This window comes from Ursus maritimus, unplaced genomic scaffold, assembly GCF_017311325.1.
Source record: "Ursus maritimus isolate PB19 unplaced genomic scaffold, ASM1731132v1 scaffold_21, whole genome shotgun sequence".
NCBI lineage: Eukaryota > Metazoa > Chordata > Mammalia > Carnivora > Ursidae > Ursus > Ursus maritimus.
In genome coordinates, this window is record NW_024424564.1 from 37,212,667 (window position 1) to 37,234,357 (window position 21,691).

At 39.2% G+C, this 21,691-nt stretch overlaps 1 protein-coding gene and 1 long non-coding RNA gene across 3 annotated transcripts in view; one reads left to right on the top strand and one right to left on the bottom strand.

Annotated features, from left to right (window-relative positions):
- LOC103676507 overlaps nt 1-9,275 on the bottom strand; it is a 46,391-nt gene extending 37,116 nt beyond the window's left edge. Inside the window, exons 1-3 of one of the 2 annotated variants that reach the window (XR_572154.2) lie at nt 7,570-9,275; nt 2,691-2,866; nt 1,629-1,743 (exon numbers count right to left, since the gene is read on the bottom strand). This is a non-coding gene — a long non-coding RNA (uncharacterized LOC103676507). Of the gene's footprint in view, nt 1-1,628; nt 2,867-7,569 lie in introns of both variants that reach the window. The other variant, XR_572152.2, reaches the window with a different exon arrangement.
- Nucleotides 1-18,654, top strand: part of UTP20 (UTP20 small subunit processome component) — a 91,685-nt gene extending 73,031 nt beyond the window's left edge. The window contains exons 44-62 of the mRNA XM_008705713.2: nt 198-296; nt 1,182-1,349; nt 2,720-2,886; nt 3,570-3,711; nt 4,583-4,699; nt 6,093-6,263; nt 6,701-6,832; nt 7,310-7,420; nt 9,327-9,406; nt 9,825-9,894; nt 10,016-10,198; nt 10,919-11,050; nt 11,575-11,707; nt 12,996-13,183; nt 13,946-14,017; nt 15,778-16,074; nt 16,292-16,418; nt 17,888-18,033; nt 18,320-18,654. Coding sequence (XP_008703935.2) covers nt 198-296; nt 1,182-1,349; nt 2,720-2,886; nt 3,570-3,711; nt 4,583-4,699; nt 6,093-6,263; nt 6,701-6,832; nt 7,310-7,420; nt 9,327-9,406; nt 9,825-9,894; nt 10,016-10,198; nt 10,919-11,050; nt 11,575-11,707; nt 12,996-13,183; nt 13,946-14,017; nt 15,778-16,074; nt 16,292-16,418; nt 17,888-18,033; nt 18,320-18,475 — 2,691 coding nt within the window. The 3' untranslated portion in view covers nt 18,476-18,654. The remainder of the gene's footprint in view (nt 1-197; nt 297-1,181; nt 1,350-2,719; nt 2,887-3,569; nt 3,712-4,582; nt 4,700-6,092; nt 6,264-6,700; nt 6,833-7,309; nt 7,421-9,326; nt 9,407-9,824; nt 9,895-10,015; nt 10,199-10,918; nt 11,051-11,574; nt 11,708-12,995; nt 13,184-13,945; nt 14,018-15,777; nt 16,075-16,291; nt 16,419-17,887; nt 18,034-18,319) is intronic.
- Nucleotides 18,655-21,691: the final 3,037 nt, after the last annotated feature.

Below are 21,691 nucleotides of genomic sequence, written 5' to 3' on the forward strand. Positions count from 1 at the left end.
AGCATAGTAATGTGTTTCTGAGCATCTTTTGTACAAAGTGATTTGTAGTCTTTTACATGGTGATATTTGTCAAAGTTTCTCCCTACAGTAATGACGGATATTACTCTGAGTGCTCTCTGCAGTACTTCTTAGATCTAATTTTTTTCCTAGTGTGGGATTCTTCACCATTCATATTGTTACTGTGCATTTCATTTTAGGTCCATGTGCTAACTTTCACTGTTTACATGTTGCTGCAAGGCCTCACCAACAAGCTGCAAGTTGGGGATTTGGACTCTTGCTTAGATATAATGATTGAGGTAAGTTTTAGGAAAAGGGAATTGCACTGTTTTGTTTTGTTTTTAATTAGGCAAAAGACACAGAAAATCAGTTCACAAATTAAGAAATAATTACAGCCTATAGAAATGAAAATAACATACTGTCTTATCTCTTAGATTAGCAGAGTTTAAAAAGCTGATCAAGTGACATGAGATGGGCACTCTGCCATCCCTTTAGGTCATGAGTTTTGGTATAACCTTTCTGGAAAGAAAGCTGATGTTGTGTATCAAGAGCTTTAAAATAAGCAAAAATTTCAACTACTTCGAAGAATCTGTTTTAAAGGAATAATCAAAGATACATTTAGTCTGGGGTTTATATAAAAGTATAAAGCTTTACCCATAATAATGAAAAATAGAATAATGAAAAATTAATAACAATAAACTTAAAATTGGATAATGTGGTAATTTGGGGGTGGGATTAAGAAGAGACTAAATTTGCCACACAGCCTTTGTTTGTTCATAAAAAAAAAAAAATGTAGACACTTAAACATTTTGAATTAAATACATCAGTTTTGATAATTAAGTTGCAAATATCATAAGAGTTTTTAAAGAGAAATTAAGCTACTCTTTGGTAATATCAAAGAAGAAGTACCTGTCTATCTATTCTATAATTATATATGTAAATATGTATAGTATTCTTCTTTCATTTCCCCTTAGAAAAAACCTTTCGGTGTTTCTGTATTTGCCTGCCTTTCAGTAATTGGTCCCTGAACTACCTTGAAAAAGTGGAATGTAATAGGAATTCCTACCATCTAATTTCAGTTCTGTCTGACTTGCTTTCCCTTGATCTGGGTGTATCAGAGACTGCTTATGTTGACATATTTTGCTGATTGCATATAATTGCCATTTGGCTTTTTTCTCTCAAAGATTTTTAACCATGAGTTGTTTGGTGCCATTGCTGAAGAGAAGGAAGTGAAGCAGATCCTCTCCAAAGTTATGGAGGCACGAAGAAGCAAGAGTTATGATTCTTATGAAATCCTGGGCAAGTTTGTAGGGAAAGATCAGGTTACAAAACTTATCCTTCCATTAAAAGAGGTAAGGACTTGAATGCAATACAGGAGATCCTCATGTTACAATATCATGAGTTCTTGGAAAGAGCCACCATGCAGGATAAACCTAAGTGCTCCACTTGACTCCTAGGATTTCCTTTGGTGCTAAGGGCACCTGTACCATATAGCCACTAGCTGGCAGCCCTAGTTGGGCATTCTAAACCAAGAACCAGAGTCCTGGATGTAAACCATGTGATACAGAAGCAAAATAATTGAAATGCAGGTGAATTTTATAGCTGGGTCAAGTCAGCAGCTAAGAACGTACCTTTTGTGGAGTCAGATTGCCAAGTGGCATTTGTTGAACATGTATTATGTTCTAAGCATTGTTTCATTATCACTTCTAATCCGCACAATCAGTTTGAGATCAGTGGTACTTCGATCTAACGAATAAGAAAATGCACGTTCAGAAAGGTAGAAAAGTGGCTAAGGAAGAAAGTAAGGATTTAGTGGTAGATCTTCCTGTTCCAAAGCTCACATTCTCTGCACTGTTTTCATTCTGCCTCCTGTTGGGCAGAGACTGTAGTTTACTTACCTTCATAATGTTCTCTGTGCCTAATGCAGGGGTGAAAATTCAATAAACGTTAATAATTCCTTTTATTACAATTTTATGTACTAAAACCAGCACTATTTAATGACATGAATTAACCAAATGTTAATTCCAAAGGTTTTGGTGTTAGATTAACTCTGTATTGTTCCTACAATGCACTCATCTTATCTAAACCTAAGAATGTTAGATAGGTTTTGAGGCTGAAAAAGAGTCAACAGAGCACATGAATTTTCCATGTATATCAAGTCCGTCCAAGGTAATAAAAGTTATTAACACCATGTCCTATGCAAAGGAATAGCTATAAAGTGCTGAGGCTTGTGTTGGGGTTGATGGTCCTGGATTCTCATTAAGTTCCTCTGATTTGGCCCAGTGACTAATATCACACCCTGAGGCTTGGCCATCACAGCACTTTATTAGCGTGGTTTCAGATGAGTAGTGACTACATTTTGTTACTGTCGTGTATGTGTGTGTGCTTGCCTGTAACGCACTTGGAGGGTTGACATCTTCCAAGTGTCACATCGTATCTCCAGCCCTGAGCCCTGCGGTCTCACCACCAGAGAGCACAAGAGGGAGTATGAGATATCCAGAGCACACTTGCTGGTGATAGTGGTTGTCTCTGGGATTGAGGTTATGTGTAGATAATACTGTGTATGCTCTTTTTGAAATTTTATTAAGAATGTTTCTTTTTAAATTAGAAAACAAAACCAAACATATATTAAAAAGCAAATATATAATTTAAAAACCACCATTACAACAAACGAAAATGCAGTCCTGTGTTACCTCAGCGTGATATTTATGTTTGCCTTTAGATCTTACAAAACACCACAAGCTTAAAACAGGCCCGGAAAGTTCACGAAACCTTGCGCCGCATCATAGCAGGATTAATTGTAAATCAGGAAATGACGGCAGAATCCGTTCTATTGCTCAGTTATGGTTTGGTCAGTGAAAATCTCCCCCTGTTAACAGAAAAAGAAAAGTAAGTTTGAAAGAAAAAACAAAAAACCCAAAACCTATCCTTAGGTGCTTGCTTCTGATATGCCATTCAGTTCTTATTTACTCATAAGTGGATTAATTTAATAATTTACCTTAGTAGTGTGTGTGTATGTATATATATAAGATGGTACTACTTTCTGGTGTTTGGGCTAACGTCCTTCCAAGTGATAAATTTCACCTGGAGATTATTTTTTCGATAAATGAACGAGTTAGCTGTGACAGCAGCCAGGTGTTTTGGTATTTCTCTGAGACCATTTTTGTTTTATTTATTGAATCAAAGTTAGGATATATTTTAAATATATACCTTTTGCTCTGATTAAACAGATATTTGAAACTTAAAAGCTTTTAAAATAACTTCCTCTGAATTTTGCTCCTGGGTTCTGAAAGAAACTCCTTGGCATATATTTTCAAAAATCAAATGGAGTGTCCCCTTACTATCCATCTTAACTGTGTGTTCACCAGTCTGATATCTCTTTCTGGGGTTGTTCTACCACTTTGATAAACAGCCGGAGAATCTCTGTGGTTCTCATGGTCAAAGGAGAAAAAATGCCCACAGCGAACAGCACATGCCTTAGCGCTGGGCTGCATCGCCAGACAGGGCCACAGTGACTGCCTGGAATACAGCATACAGTGTTCTTCTCCCTGTTCTTCCCTTGTGACTGACAGAAATCCAGCAGCCCCTGCACAAGATCCACGTCTCCCACCCGAGAGCTGTCTTCTGCTCCCCCCAACGCCAGTTCGAGGTGGGCAGAAAGCTGTTGTGAGCAGGAAAACCAACATGCACATATTTATTGAGTCCGGGCTTCGGGTAAGAATTAACCTTAAAGTGCGATTTGCTACCCACAGTGAGTGCGCCTTTTAATCCTCTGCTGAATTTCCAGTACTGCTCATTTCCACTGTAAATGCCTTACCATAAATAAATTACGGGATTTTTTTAAAGGTGAATTGGTCCGTTTCCCATTTCTCTCTTCCAGTGCTTATTTCGATGATGTACCTGTCTCAGAATGAAGGATCCTGACCTCTGACATTTATTATGGGTCCGCTGTTGTTTTGCATGGGCATCTCTAAATTGATTTTGAATTTTTTTTAAAAAATATGTGAGCTTCTAAAAACAAAAATTGGATCCTTTATTTCTTTTTTAAAACCCTTCACTGGCTCCTGTTTTTCCTAAGAGCCCAGTCCTTCGTCTGGGCTCCGGGGGCCTAGCCTCCAGTTGTACCATTCTAACACATCCCAGCCCCACTGGCCTCAGTTCTCTAGTCCCCACACTCGTCCCACTCCAGGACCTCACCACCTGCTCCTTCCTTTGCCTGGGTCCCCACAGAGTCTCAAAGCACACTGCGTTTACAGTTCGTTAGTTGCTAGTCTGCCTGCCTGGCTGAGGTCCGTCCTGCAGGACCGTGTTCATCGTGATCACTGCTGTGTCCTGTGCGCGGAGCCAGCACCTGAATCAAAGCAAATGCTGAGTAATCACTTGGCAAATGAAGGTGGCATCTCAGCTGCACCCTGAGCTCCCACTTTCTTCACTTGTGAGAGTCTCCCATTCCTTCCATTTTTGTCACATCAGACAGAAGCATCTTAACATATTTCATGTTTGTCTCTTAAAATCATTTCACCTCCACCTAACTCATTTGGTCTTTATGGGCAACTGCTGTGAAATGTTGTTTTGAATCTTTTAGCTGCTACATCTGAGTCTGAAGACTTCCAAGATCAAGTCTTCAAGTGAGACTGTTCTGGAAATGTTGGATCCTTTTGTCTCTCTCCTCATAGACTGCCTGGTTTCCATGGATGTAAAGGTGAGTTCTGTTCCTTCACAAGAGCCGTGTTGTGCACAGTATCCAGAACTTCGAGGCTTGTGCTTCACAAGATGATTGAGTTTTTAAGTGGCTTTATGATATTATAAACTACCTCTGTTCGCTGCATTACATTGCTTTCCAATGGAATAATCCCTTATATTTGGATAGCCTTTAACAGTTTTACAAGCCCTGGAACGTACATTACTTATTTCATTTGATCCTCACCATCGTGTCATGAGGGTGAGTTGTGGGGTCCCCATGTCAGCATTAATCCTCTTCATCATCCTTGATACAACTACCCCCCACTGGTATGAATCCTCATGACGACCCGTGAGGCACATATTATTAGTGGTTCTGTTTTATTGATGAGAAAACTAGGCCTTGGGCTAAGTGACTTGGCCCAGATCACAGATCCAGTATATGAGCCCCAGTGTGTCAGACTCCAGAGCCTACACGTCTCCATTTCCCGATTGCCTCTCTTACAGCGAAGGTGCCAGGAGGTCAAGTAACGTCTCTGCAGTTAAGTAGGTAATAAACTGCAGAGCTGGGATCTGAGCCCTGGCCTTTGACTCTCAAGGCCTTTCCTCTGTCTTCATCTAATCTAGCCCAAGAAAACCATACAGCAACCAGAGCAGCGTGGGTCTGTTGGGGTAGAGCTGAGCTAGGTGCACTGGCTGATCTCAGCATCTCTTAGACTTAGCCCAGAGGTTCAGGGGTTCTCATGTAATCGCTCGGTCTCAGCATATGTTTTTCATATCTTTTGGCAGCACTTAACTATTAAATTCTATAGTGTATTGTTCCCATGCTTAATTTCTGAGCCAGCTGTCTGCTCCTTAAATAGAGGGATGGTGTGGGGCGCCTGTCTCGGCTGGTAGAGCATGCAACTCTTGATCTCAGGGTTGTGAGTTTAAGCCCCACACTGGGCATGGAGCCTTCTTAATAAATTAAAAAATCTTAGAAAGAAAATAGGGGGATGGTGTTCTCTATCTCTGTATTTCTAATATTTAGAATGCCTTATATACATACACTTAGAATGGATTAAAGTACCATTCTAGAAAATAGAAGTCATTTATAATGTATTTTTCCACACACAAAACGTGCTAAAATTGGCCAGCCCACCCAGTCATTTACTTATACAGGTTAAGATTACAGTGACCCCTTTTTCTTATTTGCTTGCAGTATTTCTTGACTTGCCATGGAGAAGCAGGAAGTTCTACCATAGGGAATAGGAAACCTCCCTATCTTAAACTTTTGGTATAGTTCTTCCAGACTGGGCTGGGCAGAGTATTCAACTTTTTCAACTTGATTGCGTTTAGAGTCTGCACGGCCTCGGGTGCTGAGTTATTGGGTTTGGACACTACATAAGTTGATTGGTTTTGTTTTTGTCTTTCAGGTGATCACAGGCGCTTTACAATGCCTGATCTGGGTCTTGAGGTTCCCTCTGCCTTCCATAGAAACAAAAGCAGAACCGCTGACCAAACACCTTTTCCTTTTGCTGAAGGACTATGCAAAACTTGGGGCTGCCAGAGGCCAGAACTTCCACCTAGTGGTAAATTGTTTCAAGGTGAGGTGTTTTCAGTTGTACTTAAAATAGCCACGACCAGGGGCACCTGGTGGCTCAGTCGTTAAGCGGCTGCCTTTGGCTCAGGTCATGATCCCACGGTCCTGGGATCGAGCCCCGCATCAGGTTCCCTGCTCCGCTGGGAGCCTGCTTCTTCCCCTCCCACCCCCCCTGCTGGTGTTCCCTCTCTCGCTGGCTGTCTCTCTGTCAAATAAATAAATAAAATCTTTAAAAAAAAAAAAAAAAAAGCCAGGACCAGAATTAACATAAAAGTTATATTTTTCCCCATAGTCCTTTGTGGTCTTGGTCAAAATTTTTTCCAGATTACTTTGCTAAGGCCTGTGTAAAAAAGCACTGATGTTGTATTAAGTCCATACCATTTCGGTGGATCTTCATTTGTAAGATGTCCTGGCTGTTAACCTCACTATTGTAATTCGCAGTGTGTGACCATACTTGTGAAGAAAGTGAAGTCTTACCAGATAACTGAAAAGCAGCTTCAAGTTCTACTAGCATATGCTGAGGAAGACATTTATGATACTTCAAGACAGGCCACTGCATTTGGTCTTCTGAAGGTACGGTGTCACCACAATGTTGGATTTTTACAGTTTGAGTCTCAGGTTAGATACTCAGAATAATGTGGAACATAGTGTTTTGACTAGCTGTAGATTTCCAAAGTTAATTTATAAACATTGTTATGATTTTGGTGGATTATTTGTAAGCTAATATATCTACTTATTAAGATGTTTGAACATGAACTCTATTAACACTTTCAGAGACTTCTGTAAAAATATAGGAAATAAATATAGGTAAAAAAATACCATGCTTGTATTTGTTGTATTGGTCATTGGGCATATATATATATATTATATAAAATTTATCATTTACCATCCTAAAATTTACCATTTTAAACATTTTTAAATATGTTCTTTTTCTTTTGGAGATTTCTTTGATTGTTTTTGAAGTCGCCTACGACTGCTTTAACATCAGGTCAGCTTACATCCATCTGCAGTAGAACATGAAATGAGATGTCTTTTCCTTTTGTATCTTAGGCCATTTTATCAAGAAAGTTGTTGGTCCCGGAAATCGATGATGTCATGCGGAAAGTATCCAAGTTGGCGATTTCCGCGCAAAGTGAACCTGTCAGAGTCCAGTGCAGACAGGTCTGTAGAGAGACCTTATTCCCACAGCAAGGGTTGGGTCTTCTCAGTTCGGTTTTTAGATACAGACATGTCAGCATTGGCTGAATTCTGAAGATGATTTTGTGTCCCGTTGTTGCTTTATTCTAAGACTCAGGAACCCGTTTACTTACCAGCTGTGAGAAGCAGCTCTGCTTTGTCTTAGGGGCATTTTCAGTTAACAAAGAGCACTTGGCGTACAGCCCATGACACGTGGAATGTTTCAGATGGGTGAAGATGCTTTCCTTCCGCAGAGTAGCCTGCACTGAAGGTGCCATCCATCGGTCAGTCATCAGCTGATGTGCAGATCACTCTGTACCAGGTGCTGCTGGAAAAGCAGTCAACAGAACTTTTACAGTCCCTATCAATGACATTTTTACAGTAGACAGGCACAAAGCAAAAATTCTACAGCTCTTTAATTACAGACCATCCTAAGTGCCAGGAGGGGGGAAGGCGCTGTCGTATTTCATCTTTTACAAGACACACCACTATTTATATACCTCAAAGAAAGAAAAAAAAAAGTCTATGACATGGTGGTAGGATGCCATCAATTTTAAGACATAGCCTAATTTCAGAGGTGTTAAAAACTGTGCCTCTTAGAGTTGAGAAAATATGGAAGAGCATATGATCAGGTTGAGGACTGCCCTAGCATTAGAGTCAGGGAGGGCTTCCCTGAGGATTGGCTTGTAAGCCAAAATGTGAAGGAAGAATAAGGCTTAGCTTTCCAGGTGAAGGGGGGAGCCAGTGCCTGAAGAAGGTAAACCTCGAGGTCGGTAAGGGCCTCGCTTTTCGGAGGAGCTAAACGAAGATAGGGAAGGAGCCAGGTCAGGCAAGATCTTACGGTCTTTTTAAAGATCTTAAAGCTTTATTCTAATAGCAGAAAGCTATTGAAATCAAGGGAGGAGAGTGACGTGAGCAGATTTGTATTTATACATTTGTTCATCCGTGATTGTACGAGTGCATATCACCTCCAGGAGGTAGAAGGGTCTGAACTGGAAATACGAACTCGGGTTGAAGGAAGCTGTGGGCTGCTGAGGAGGCTACGTTGGAAAGGGAGGAAGCAGGTCTCTAGTAAAAGTCTCCTGGAGTGTTGTTAGGAAGAAGGAGGGCCAACTATGATTTGTTAAGCACTAGCTGTGAGCCCAGAATTTTACATACATGACTTCTATTTGTAGTTACCCTTCAGAAGAAGTAATACCCCCATTTTATGGCTGGGAAAAAACAGGCCTTAAAAAGTATAATGATGTGCCTTAGCTTTTCAGTTTATTGGTGAAGGAGGCTGACTAGTATAATGGCTTGAAAACAGAGCCTTTGGATGCAGATAGACTAGGCACAGAATTCTGGCGTTGACAACTGAGCAAGTTAACTTACCTGTCTCTGCCAACGTCATTCTCTTCATCTGTAAAATGGGGTTAATACCCCCTACCTTCCAAGGGAGTGATGACAGTTAACTAGGAAACACTTAGTATAGTGCTTGGCATATAGAATATATTTAATAAATGAAATAGTTACTATTATCAGTATTTATATTATCACCATTGTCATTCGGGAAAATACAGGGTTGAACCACAGTTCATACTGAGTCCACCACAGCACACCCCCTATGGAAGAGAGGAGCTTCCTGCATGTGAGCTTAGATTTGGAGCCCAAACAACCATGCCAGCGTTAGGCCAGGACTGAACTCTTAATCAGGCATGTGGGGCAGGACCTGTGTAAGTGGTCAGAGGAGAAAGGAAAGTGCATCGCTGACTCAGAAGGCAGGCTTTGCCTGTTTGATTACTCATCTGAAAGGTCTTTATAACTTACCAGGGTGTCTCAGAAAGCAGGTTAGGATGCAGGAATCCTGGAGAGACAGGACCCAAATAATCATCTGTGTGACTTCTGTTCCTAGGTTTTTCTGAAATATATTCTTGACTATCCCCTGGGTGACAAATTGAGACCAAACTTGGAATTCATGCTTGCTCAACTGAAGTAAGTTTAAGCCATAAACTACACAGGGGCAGAGGGTTAGTATCCTCTGTTTTAATGTGGCAGCTGTCTTAAAAATGACAAAACCTATACCTAATGGCACCTTCTCTAAGGTGTTATCATAGGAATCATTGACTTGATTATCAAACAGTTTGCATGGCTTCGTGTGATGGTTCTGTAGATTGCTTTTTGAATTCAGTCTGAGCATTGATTTTCATTCGAGTCTACTTGAGAATGGTAAAGAATCTCATTAAAGCTACATGGTAGCATGACAGATATAGACAAGCATTAAAATTGGGCAAATGGACTTTTTTTCCGCTTTTTAAGAAATAAACACCTTGAAACAATGTTTAAATTTTAAAAAACAATTATTGGTAAATTTAAAAGATACTAATAAGTCTATCCAATCTTCTTGCCCTAGTTACGAACATGAGACCGGGAGAGAGTCTGCTTTGGAAATGATCTCCTATCTCTTTGACACATTCCCTCAGGTACCTTGAATCACAAACTGTAGCTGCATTCCCCTTGAGCCCTGGGAGCCACAGTCCTCCCCTACGGGCACCTGTGAGAATTCCAGTCTGACGGTGCTCATATTTGCCTGTTTTCTTTTAGGGACTGCTCCATGAGAACTGCGGAATGTTCTTTATTCCTCTATGTCTAATGATGGTGAATGATGACTCTGCCATGTGCAAAAAGATGGCATCCATGACAATCAAATCCTTACTCAGTAAAATCAACCTTGAGAAAAAAGATTGGCTCTTTGATATGGTTACCACCTGGTTTGGAGCAAAAAAGGTTAGGGTTGCTGTTAGTCATATTTCAATGAAAAGTCTTAGTTTTTTGTGTTCACTTTAAATAAGAATACATATGTAGTCCCACTACGTGATTGTCAGCCAATTACACTGCTACATGAATGTATCATTTATGTACTTAACCAGTCCCCATTGATGAATATCTTTGTTTTCAGTTTTGCTCATTCAGCTAATGAAATGTAATTTTTGTCAATGATTGTATCTCATTGCTGACTCTACCACCATCATCAGTGGCCCTTGTTTGTGGAATGTAAACAACATGTGTCATATCTTAATACTGGCTTTAAGTTTTAAAGTCAGAATGGGGGATGGGGTACTGAATGAAATTTATTGCAGTTTTTTTATTAAAAATTTTTTATTTTTGAAGTATAATTGGCGTACAATGTTATATTAGTTTCAAATATACAACATATTGATTCAACAGTTCTGTACATTATTTGGTACTCACCATTTTCTTTTTATTTAAAATGGGGAAAAAAGTATTCGTGGGTAATGATGAGTTCCATTTTTTTTTAAATGTTATTCTTGGGTATGAAGATTTCTCCATATTTTTCATGTTAGCCACCAAAGACACATATTCTATTGATTTCTGGCATCATAAAGAAATATTGAGGATAGAGTCATGCCCACCTTCATTTTACGATTTTGGAAATGGCCTCCCAAGTTGTGTTAACATTGTCTTCTGGTGGTTTATTTTTGGTAGAGCTTAAATAGACAACTGGCTGCCCTCATCTGTGGCTTATTTGTGGAAAGTGAAGGAGTCTCTTTTGAGAGAAGACTTGGAACTATTCTTCCTGTGATCGAAAAGGAAATTGATCCCCAAAACTTTGAAGATGTAAGTAATTTGCCAGAGGATAAAACTTTTGCTTATTTTTGTAGTTTTACTTAAGGTGGCTTAGCTAATAGATTAAATATTATTTGTGCTCAAAAAAATGTTTATTAATGAAAGCAAGAATTGTGTAGTTGGGGGGAAAAAAAGAATTGTGTAATTGGATCTTTTTTTTTAAATGAGATTTAAAGTGAGTTATCTTCCATAGTATATGAAGATCTAAATCTCCCCGCGGGGTGATTTTGCCAGTCCACCACCACCCGCTGTGGACATTTAGCAACATCTGGAGACATTTTTCTGTTTGTCACAACTGGAGGGTGCAGGGTGCTTCTAGCATCTAGTGGGCAGAGGCCAGGAATGCTGTGGATCATTCCAGAGTGCACAGGGCAGCTCCCCACAACAGAGAATTATCTGACCCAAAATGTCAGTTGATGTTGAGAAACCCTGGTACAGATTTACATGCTGGAGTAAAAACATGCGTCAGAGACTTTGAACTTGTCTTAATTGATTTACATCCATCCTGTTTTTAGATCATGGAAGAGACGGAAGAAAAAGCTGCAGATCGCCTTCTGTTTAGTTTTCTTACATTGATTAGTAAACTCATCAAGGAATGTAATATTATTCAGTTTACCAAGCCCTCTGAGACGTTGAATAAAATCTGGAGTAAGTGTTGCCTTTTTATTTAAATCTAAAAACAAACACATTAGTTGTGATAGAATTATTGAAAAAAGATTTGGGAAATTAGAATATGAATCCTTAAAAGTATATGATGTCAGGGAAAAAGTCCATGAGAAAAAGATTTTAAAGGCCGTTTCAAATTATGATTACAGTGAAAATGCTTCTAAGAAAAGTAATATATACTTTTGACTTCACAAGTAATACATTTCATTATCTTGTTTGTACCTAAATAAGAATATTATTGTACCAAAACATACTTAGTACATGGTTTTTTAAAATAGCTATAAATAGTCCACCATGCAAATGTGCCATAATTTTGTAAACCATTTAACTTCTATGGGACATTCAAGTTATTATATATCACTCTTCAAATGAAAAGTAAGATCCTAGAATTTTTAATTTAACATACTCAATTTTGATTATTCTGTAGGAAATAGACATGGGAATGAATGCTTTAAGTTACCCACCTGTTTTAAGAGAACTCATGGGCCTATGAGAAATCATACAGTTACTAAGTTACTATATGGCCCACTCTGGTATGACTTCACTGAGGCATGGCCAGATTGTTACAAAATAGAGTACACAGAGAACAAAAGTAAAACCCTGTTTATGAAATAAACCAGCACAGACTAAAACTCAGCTATGACATGGCTCATCCAGAATTTTACTCCTGTTCCCTAAAACCCACAAGGCTTTTCACAGTGGCCGTGTAACAGGAGTATAGGCTTTGGGGCCAGATGAAGCTGGACCCAGGCCTGGTTTTGCCTTTTACAGTTTGGCACCTCAGCTAGCCCGTCTGAAACCTTTCTTCATCTGTAAAATGGAACTGACAGGTCTCATGTCACAGAACTGTTGTGAGGTCTAAACAAGATACTATATGTAACACACTTAGCCCTGTGCCTGGCACACAGAAAGCCTCAAGAAATAACTTTCCACTGATTTCAAGAATTATTAGAAACAAACTTAATTTAGAAATTGTAAATGTTACAGCCACCTTATCTCCCCTGAACCTGAAACTAATTCTGTTTCTAGGCTTACTTATACCTCTTTTGTCATTCACCATGTTAGAGTTGGTTTTCTAGTTGTTTCCAGTGTTTCACCACCTCACTTCTCCCTAGCTCCTTGAGAGCTTCTGGGAAGCAGGGACTATTTTGTCCATCTTTGGTTCCTAAATCCAAGCACATAATAGATAATGAATGCCTACACTAATCATATTTACCACCAAAGAGTCAGGAAAGTTGAGACCTCTGAAAATGCATTTTGGTTCCCTTAGGTTATGTGCACTGTCACCTGAGACATCCACACAGCTGGGTGTGGCTCACTGCAGCCCAGATTTTTGGATTACTCTTTGCCTCTTGCCAACCAGAGGAACTTATTAGAAGACAGAAGGCCAAAAAAGCTAAAAAGAAACTCTCAGTACCTGTAGCAATAAGGTTCCTAACAAATGATCTTGAACAAAAGGTAAGGTTTCCCTAAAACCTTTTTCTTCCTTGTGATCTCCGTGAGATGTTCGTTCTGCTTCCTGCGACTGTCCTGGGGTTGGCCCTTGGGAGCAGCTCTTTACCAGCTGACTCGTCGCACGTGTGATTGTATAGGAGCAGTAGGAACTACAGACAGGTCAACCTCGAGGCCAGAGTTTTCCGAAATACATTATAGACTATCAGCCCAGTCAGACTTCTGCTTATTTAGCATATTCATCCTCTATTATTTGTTCAAATTCTTTTTTTTTTCCACCCTCAAATTCTTTATCAACATGGGAAAATATTTTTTAAATGAGATCAATACCATCAGTCCTGCCTCCTGAATGAGATCATGTTCATAAAATATTACAGACTGTGTTATATCCATCTCTGATTTCCTAGGGCCTAAAAGAATGCATGACTCATAGTGGGAACTCCATAAATACTGAACAAGTAGAAGATGGAAGGGAAGGAAAGAAGGAAAAAAATATTGGAATGTTGTCAAGTTTTCTACTAATAATCTGAGGGATTATATCTCCCCAGAGCTTGAAAGTATCCCATTTTTGGGGGCTGAAGTGCTTGGGGCAGGTAGAAGGAAACAGTGACACAATTTCTGGTCATGGACCTTCCCTCTCCAGACCTATACAGGTCATTCAAGCAAAATCTAGCACCACAGTTGTATTATGGTTAGTTAGTTGGAGTTTTTAAAAACAATGAGAAATACCCTCCATTATATCTGCCAATGTCCATTTTCTTTTCACAGATGAAAAGTATCTCCCTAGCCTCTTGCCATCAATTGCATTCCAAATACTTAGATCAATCTCTAGGAGAGCAGGTAAGTATTGTCATCCTTCTGGTTTAATAGAAGGGATTTAGTCTACCAAGTCTAGGAATAGGCTTACATTTGGTATTTGTGTTTGTTTTCCTATTTGAATGCTTAGGGAATTAAATAGACATACACTGAAATACATGTTCAATTATCGCATAGATCTCATCAGCTCTGGGATTCATGTTGGGGTTATTCTTGGCTCCATTTGAAATTCCCAATAAAAATGATGCAGTGGGAGGCTATTTATTAATCTTTTCATGTTCAGTTTTAAGATCTATTTCACACTGTGACCAAAGCTTTGAAGGGCATTGGTTGACTGGATTGATTGTGATTGTTCCTGTAATAAACTATTACTGAATTTCCTTTCCATACCCCTGGAAGCTGAAGAGAAAGTAATGGTCATGGTACAGTGTGGTCTGAGAATTGTATATCCTTAACAGAAGGCACATAAGTCACTAAAAAGTTTTATGGATTGTCATATAAAATGTAACGTAAGTAAAATGTAGATAGGAAAGCATTTATAAATATGCAACAAATGTAAATTACTTTTGAATAGGGTCACTGTTACCTTTATTAAAAATCTTTGATAAAGCCGTTGGGTTGGTATATGACGACACAGATGTGGTATCTGGATATAAGCAAGACACGTGATCATGACTCTTGTCATAATGGACAAGATGGAGCAGCAGTGTAGATTAAGTGATGGGACGCTGGAAACTGAACGTTGTATCCAAAGAGTGATCTCAAGTAGCATGCCATAAACCCTGATACTTCCATCACTTTTTCATGAAAATATAGCATGCTTCATTATATGGCAGGGCCAGAGAAAGAATGGAAAGCTATTCAGTGGATAGCAAAGTGAGACCAGAGAATTCCTGCCAGGGCAGTAGCAGGTAGGGTCTGACACAATCCCAGTCTTAACAGAGGTTGACAGATACAACCATAGAAATTTGGGACAGGAAGGAATTTACTAATACTGATCCAGGATGAAAGAAATTACAGAATTTAGTTCGCCGTAATCTTAGGGTAAAGTGGCTGCCACAAGGGGAAAAGGCATCCAAAACTGTGACTGTCTTCAGGAAGACCAGTGTTCCAGAGGGAAATTCTAATCTTGACATGAATTCTTGATGGCTGGGCTAGGTTTGGACAGTGTGTGGAGTTCTGAGTCCTTCATTTGGGGGAAACTTTTGACACAAAGCACCTCCAAAAGAGCATCACGGAAGGTAAAGGAACCCAAAACCACTTGGCTTCCTCCTTCGCATCATTAGTGTGAAATATCTATGTCAGAGATTTCATGGATATCAGAGTTAGGGGCTCAATATATGGGTCCATTATTATAAGTATAAAATTGGTCCCTGGGCTGTTTAATTGGATCAGATGGGATTAGAGTTGAATGAGAATGCTGTGTATAAAGGCAGTGCTCAATAAATGGAAACTGTTATTTCTATGAAGAGATTTAATGGAGGAGAGATGAAAGCTCTCTTAAAAATGTAAATGGATAGTCGGGAATGAAATTGTTTCTTTAGTATTCTTTGTGACCTTGAAGGGTTAAAGCAGGCCAACTAGATGAGTTACATGAAAATGGGTTTGGATATACTATAAAGTAGAACCGAAGATTATCAAAATATGGAACAATCATCAGTTTAATAGTACAAAACCCAGTTATGTTTTTTTTTCTAATTGTAGGATACCTGTTTTTTACTAAACTATATTTATTTCAAAATCAAAGTCCCAATTCCTCCCTTTCTCTCCCCTCCCCCTTGAAGGTCGTTAAGAATTTGTTATTTGTAGCCAAAGTCTTATATTTACTGGAACCCGAATCTGAGGATAAGCAAGGTGAGATAAAGGAAGACATGGAAGAACAAGAAGCTTTACAAGATGGTGTGGCCAGAGAGGAAGTAAAAAAACACAAGTCCTATGCAGATGAGAAGATGGACTCTGACAAAGAAGAGAACGAGGCACAGGAAGAACGCAGCAGGCCAGCCACACTGCTGTGGTTGATCCAGAAGTTGTCCCGGATCGCAAAACTGGAGGCTGCCTATTCACCTAGAAACCCCTTAAAGGTGCGATGAATGTATAGAATGACTAAGTAGTCATTTTTAAAAATACATTTAAAAAGCATTTTAGTGGTATTAGTAATCCTCCCAAGTCTCTAGGAACTTTTTAACCCAAAACTGCAGCAATAATAGCTGCCCCAAAGAGACCGTGTTTCCTAAGTTAACTGTTTGTATGGCTGCAGTAAGAAACATACTTCATATGAACAATGATCTGTACTTTCAGAGAACGTGCATCTTTAAATTTCTCGGAGCTGTAGCAATGGATCTTGGAATAGACAAGGTGAAGCCGTATCTCCCAGTGATCATAGCTCCTTTGTTCCGAGAACTGAACAGCACCTACTCGGACCAGGGTAACTGCAGCCCGTCTTCTGAATACTTGCACCTTAGGGATCTTCACTTCTCTCCTGAATGCTTCCTTCTTCCTTTCTGTCCTCCCTCTCTCACTGCCAGAGTTTAAGAAAACTTGTTAGGCATCAAAACAGTTGGTACCAAACAAATAAGGCATGTTTGTTATACTTGACTGCCTACTATGTGCTTTCTTATGTTGAAGAGTGAATGTTTCTCTCCTAAAAAATGTTTTACTCCTAAGCACAGGTTAAATATTCAAAGAAATCTATAACTTGAAGTGGTTCTCAACTTCATGGTGCTATGGACAATAATGAACAATAAAATGTCATGATATTCTCTTATTGTGACTTGTAAGGTAAAAGTGTGAAATATTTTTTAAAAAGATTTTATTTGAGAGAGCATGAGCAGGGATGAGGGACAGAGGGAGCAGCAGACTCCCCACTGAGCACAAAGCCCCATGTAGGGCTTGATTCCAGGACCCTGAGATCATGACCTGCGCGGAAGGCAGACACTTAAGGCAGCAGCTTAACCAACTGAGCCACCCAGGTGCCCTGAAAGTGTGAAATATTTTTAAAATATTTTTACTTTTCTTATTTTTCATTTTTCCTGTCTGGGCATTTGGTACATTTTCCTCACCAATCCTAAATGGTTTCTTTTGATAATAGGAAAAGAGGAAACTGGGAACTGGAAAGAGAGGAGGTAAAGTGGGTATTAAGTTTTAAAATAAAACAAAGTGAATGTCAAAGCAGGAGCTATTTTAGTCTTAGCAACCTTGAGAAAGTTTCCTCCCTCTCAGAGGAAAAAGCAGAGGTCAAGGCCAGGTCTGCTTTGGTTCTCATCACCCAACATTTATTGAGCCCCTAATATTGAGCCCCAGGCACTGGGGGTTCAATGGCAGAAAAGACCCTATTCTCCATCTTCAAGAAATTTGTAATCTAGAACAGCTCCTGAACTTGAATACAAAAATCTGAATTATTTGCATTTGGGAGACAGAAGGCAGGGAAGGGTAGGAAAGCAAAGATTTTTGTTAGGTTCTCAGAGACTTTGATCCCCTCTCGAAAAAAGGTTATGGCCAGAGCTAAACATCTATGACCCATGAATTAGGGCCTAGAGACATACTTACCTTTCCCCTGTCTGCAGAGTTGAGCAGGTTAATAAAGTAACCCAAAATGTTTTTGTCAGGTTCTCAAATTAGTGTCTTCTGAGCCAGGATTCCAGTGGAAAGTGGGCTTCATGGTCTGTGACTTCTTGGTGCATCCCAGAGGAGTGGTGGCTGGGAGTGTCATGCCCAACACTTCTGTTCTCCCATCTCAGAAATGTAAAGGCTGGATTTAGATTGGTGTTTAATGTTCAAGTAATAAAAGTGATAATGCCACAGGAGTTCAAATTTTGCATGTTGTTGATTTTATAGATGTTCAAATGTATCCTTTCCTACGTGACTATCTCTGATTATTACTCTGTATGTGATTAGATCCTCTGCTGAAGAATCTATCCCAGGAAATCATAGAATTACTCAAAAAGCTGGTTGGACTTGAGAGCTTCTCCTTGGCCTTTGCCTCAGTACAGAAACAGGCTAATGAGAAAAGGGCACTCCGGAAAAAGAGGAAGGCTTTAGAGGTACGTTTGCTGTTTGAAAATATGATGTGTTCATTAGACTTAATATTTTTAACCAGGGGTGTGTGCATGCGTGTGTCACACTTACCCAGGGAGGAAAGAGGAACTGGCTGTGTTTGAGAAGTGGGGACTTTACAGTTTGGGGGCTCCAGATTCTCTTTAATGGGAATGTGTTGCATGTGTGATATTTAAAGGTGAACAAAACGGCCCATTTCTGCATTGGATTTTTTTTATTGGTTTAACATTTACTTTAAAAGTAATATAAAATTTCTATTTTTTTTTTTTCCAGTTCGTAACTAATCCTGATATTGCTGCCAAGAAAAAGCTGAAGAAACACAAAAATAAAAGTGAAGCCAAGAAGAGAAAGATAGAGTTCCTGCGTCCGGGCTATAAGACCAAGAGACAAAAGAGCCACAGCCTGAAAGACTTAGCAATGGTGGAGTAATGTGTTCCCTCTGCTGATAAAGTATCTCGGTTTACCCCAAAGCATGAACTTCTCAGTATATCTGCTGGTCTGAAATCACAGCAGGCTTTATTATTTAAGTTAAACTGGCACAGATTGTATATTACACAGTTTAAGATAATCATGCTCATATTTTTTTAAATTAAAACATTTTCATAATATTACTGTATCTTCACTGTCTAAAAAATGTGACACTAGTGATAATATGGTTTTTTTTAAGACATGTTTTAAAATAGCAAGACAGAATGTAGAAGTTAGGAATAAAACAAGTGATCTGCAATACTTTTATGGAGAAAATTATAAAACTTTATCGAAAGGCATTAAAAGAAATCTGCACAAATGGAGAAATAACCGTGTTCATGGACAGGTTATCGTAAGATACTAGTTCTTCCCAAGTTGGATCTCATTGGTTAAAGGCCCATCTGTATGGGCCTTCATATTATCCTAACAAGTGGATTCTAGAATTTATATGGAAAATAAGCTGGAAATAGCCATGATGCTCTTAAAAAGGGTAACAGGGTGAGGAGTTTTCCCTGTCAGATTATCAAAACTAAGTCACAAGAAGTGCCATCTATAGTGAACATGTGATAAATTCTACATGAAAATTAAAATTTTTCTGCTTGTGCAGACACAACTGGGATTCGGTATGTAGCATATGCAGATAATGAATGTAGTACCCAGGTTATGTAATGAATAAACTATGAATCAACAAAGACAGTCCAGTAGAGAAAGTGTCAGAAGGGAGAAACAGGCATTGCAGAGAAGAAAAATACATGGCCCTTAAACATTAATACTTACCTGATGTGGCTATACCGGTTCTTAAACATTCAAGTACTTATGTACTAGTTGGTAAGTAGTCACTACCTTGAGAGACACAAGCGCCACCCTGGCTATGTGAGTCCCTAGATTCCCGATCTCCCCACACCAGAAATTACAGGATTACCACCTGGACTAGTAGGGGTCCTCCTACATCAGCTATGTCTGGTTATTAAATATTTTGAATCACTCCTGTGTTCAACATCAATAATTAAAAAAATACAAATTAACATCAGAATGAAATTCCATTTTGAACCCTTTAGGTTGATAAGGTTGACAATGCCAAATGCTGGCAAGCATGGTGAAGCAAAGAGAACTCTTATAAACCACTCTGGAAAACAATTTGGTGTTACCTTGTTCACCTACATGGTGTCTTTGTCTCAATCTATACCTGATGTGGAAGCAATATTCTTTAGTGCTCAATATATTTGGAAGGGAGGGGGGAAGAAGAACACATCCTATATGCCAGGCACTTTGCTAACATTTTGTTTAGTCCTCATACTATTCCCGAGAGCTGCCTAAAACTGGTTCTTACTTTACAGGTGAAGAAACTGAGACTCAGATTAAATACGTTACACCTAAGGGTAACACAGGCTGCAGGTGGCGTAATCAGGATTCACACCCAGGATTGAAAGCCTGTGCTTTTTATAATTTCTAGTTATGGAGTCAGAATATAGCATATGGCATAGAAATCAAATGTTCAAACATTCTTGAACTTCAGCATCTGTGTTTTGATGGAGTTTGTCTCAAACAGGAATTCTCATACTTCCAAGGGGTCTGTAATGTGCCAAAAGCATAAACATGGGGCATCACAGAAGGCTGACTGTAATTAATTCTAAGTGATTTAAAGTACATGTACTGCTTTTATAAAAATATTTAAAATAAAAAATCAGAAGTTTACATTAAAGCAAAAATCGGAACAAATATCTCAGGAATATTGGGCACAATTTAGTAAATATTTATTGAGTGCGTATATGCCCAGTGCACCACACTAGATGCAAGAGATACTAACAATAAATAAGGTATGGTCCCTACCCTCAAGGAGCTTATATTTCCACAACTTAAAGTGCATCTCAAGTATTTTAATAACAAAATTCCACCACTGTTTTTTAAATGTGACCACATGACACAGCACAGTTACCAACTAGAGTTATAAGACAGAGTATTAGAGCTAAAAGAAACCATTGATATGATTTGTCCAAGTTTCTTATTTTACGGAAAACAAACAAACTGAAGGAATGTCCATTTGTGCCTAGAACTCGTGTTCAGATTTTAAGTTTGGTGCTTTTCCCATTTTCAGGGTTCTCCAAATATTCAGATTTTTATAAATATCATTCAAACTCCTATAACTTACCTATATAGTTGTTTTCTGCTAGACAAGGACCTCATAATTTATACCACGTTAAAATTAGTGTATGCTCTATTTACCCCATTCTAGTCCTTGTGATAAAACGGAGATCACAAGCATTCAAGTGCTGGTGTGTTTGCTACTACTTCGTGTGTGCTCAGTATTCAAGATGGCAAGAGCTATGTGCTGGGCAGCAATGGCCTGCCGGGGCTTCTCTTCCCCACACTTCTCACAGTGTTCCTAAAGTGCTGGGGTGGGGGGGGCATTTAGCTGCTTAGGTACACACCCAGCCACTGACCAGAAGGGAACCCAAGGATAAGCTGAAGAAGTACTATTTTCCTAGTTGGCAAACATATAACCTACTATTTCAACCATGCACATACTCTAAGGTGCCATCATGTGCCAGGCACCACACTGGATTCTGAGGATATTTATATGAAAATGTCTGTCCATCAGGAGTGATTTGGAAACTATGACATGATGTTAATTACAGGCTCAATAATATTAGGTGCAGCACTGAGAACACTTGGGCCTGGAAGAAGGTCTCCAAAAAAGACTTCAGAGACCAAATTAAGAATGGGTGCTGGGGAATGGGTAAAAAGAGTAAAGTCCCGCAGGTGAAAAGAGAAAGCCACATTCATTTGATCTAAATGACTAAAAGTATGAAGGAAAGAGGCTAGAAGCCTCTGGAAAGGCAGTAGCAGGACAGGGAATGGACCACTACTGTTCCCAAGGACACCAATGAGGGGCATCAAGGTTTTTAAATGCTGGTTGTCCAACTTAAAGATTCCCCCCAGTTTAAGTAAATACAAGGGACCATATTCTGTCACCACGGTAGCCAATCCTGTGGTAAACTGGGTAGTTTGAAAAGTTCCTTTGTGTTCATAATTGTTTTGATACCCTAGCAGTAAGTGTACTTTTTAAAACCAAGAATGCTCAATTTCTCCCTGTACAACCAGTAATGTTTTGACTTTACACCAAATTTACATGTCCAATTACAGATAAAAGAAATGAAAGACAGTAAAGACATCTCT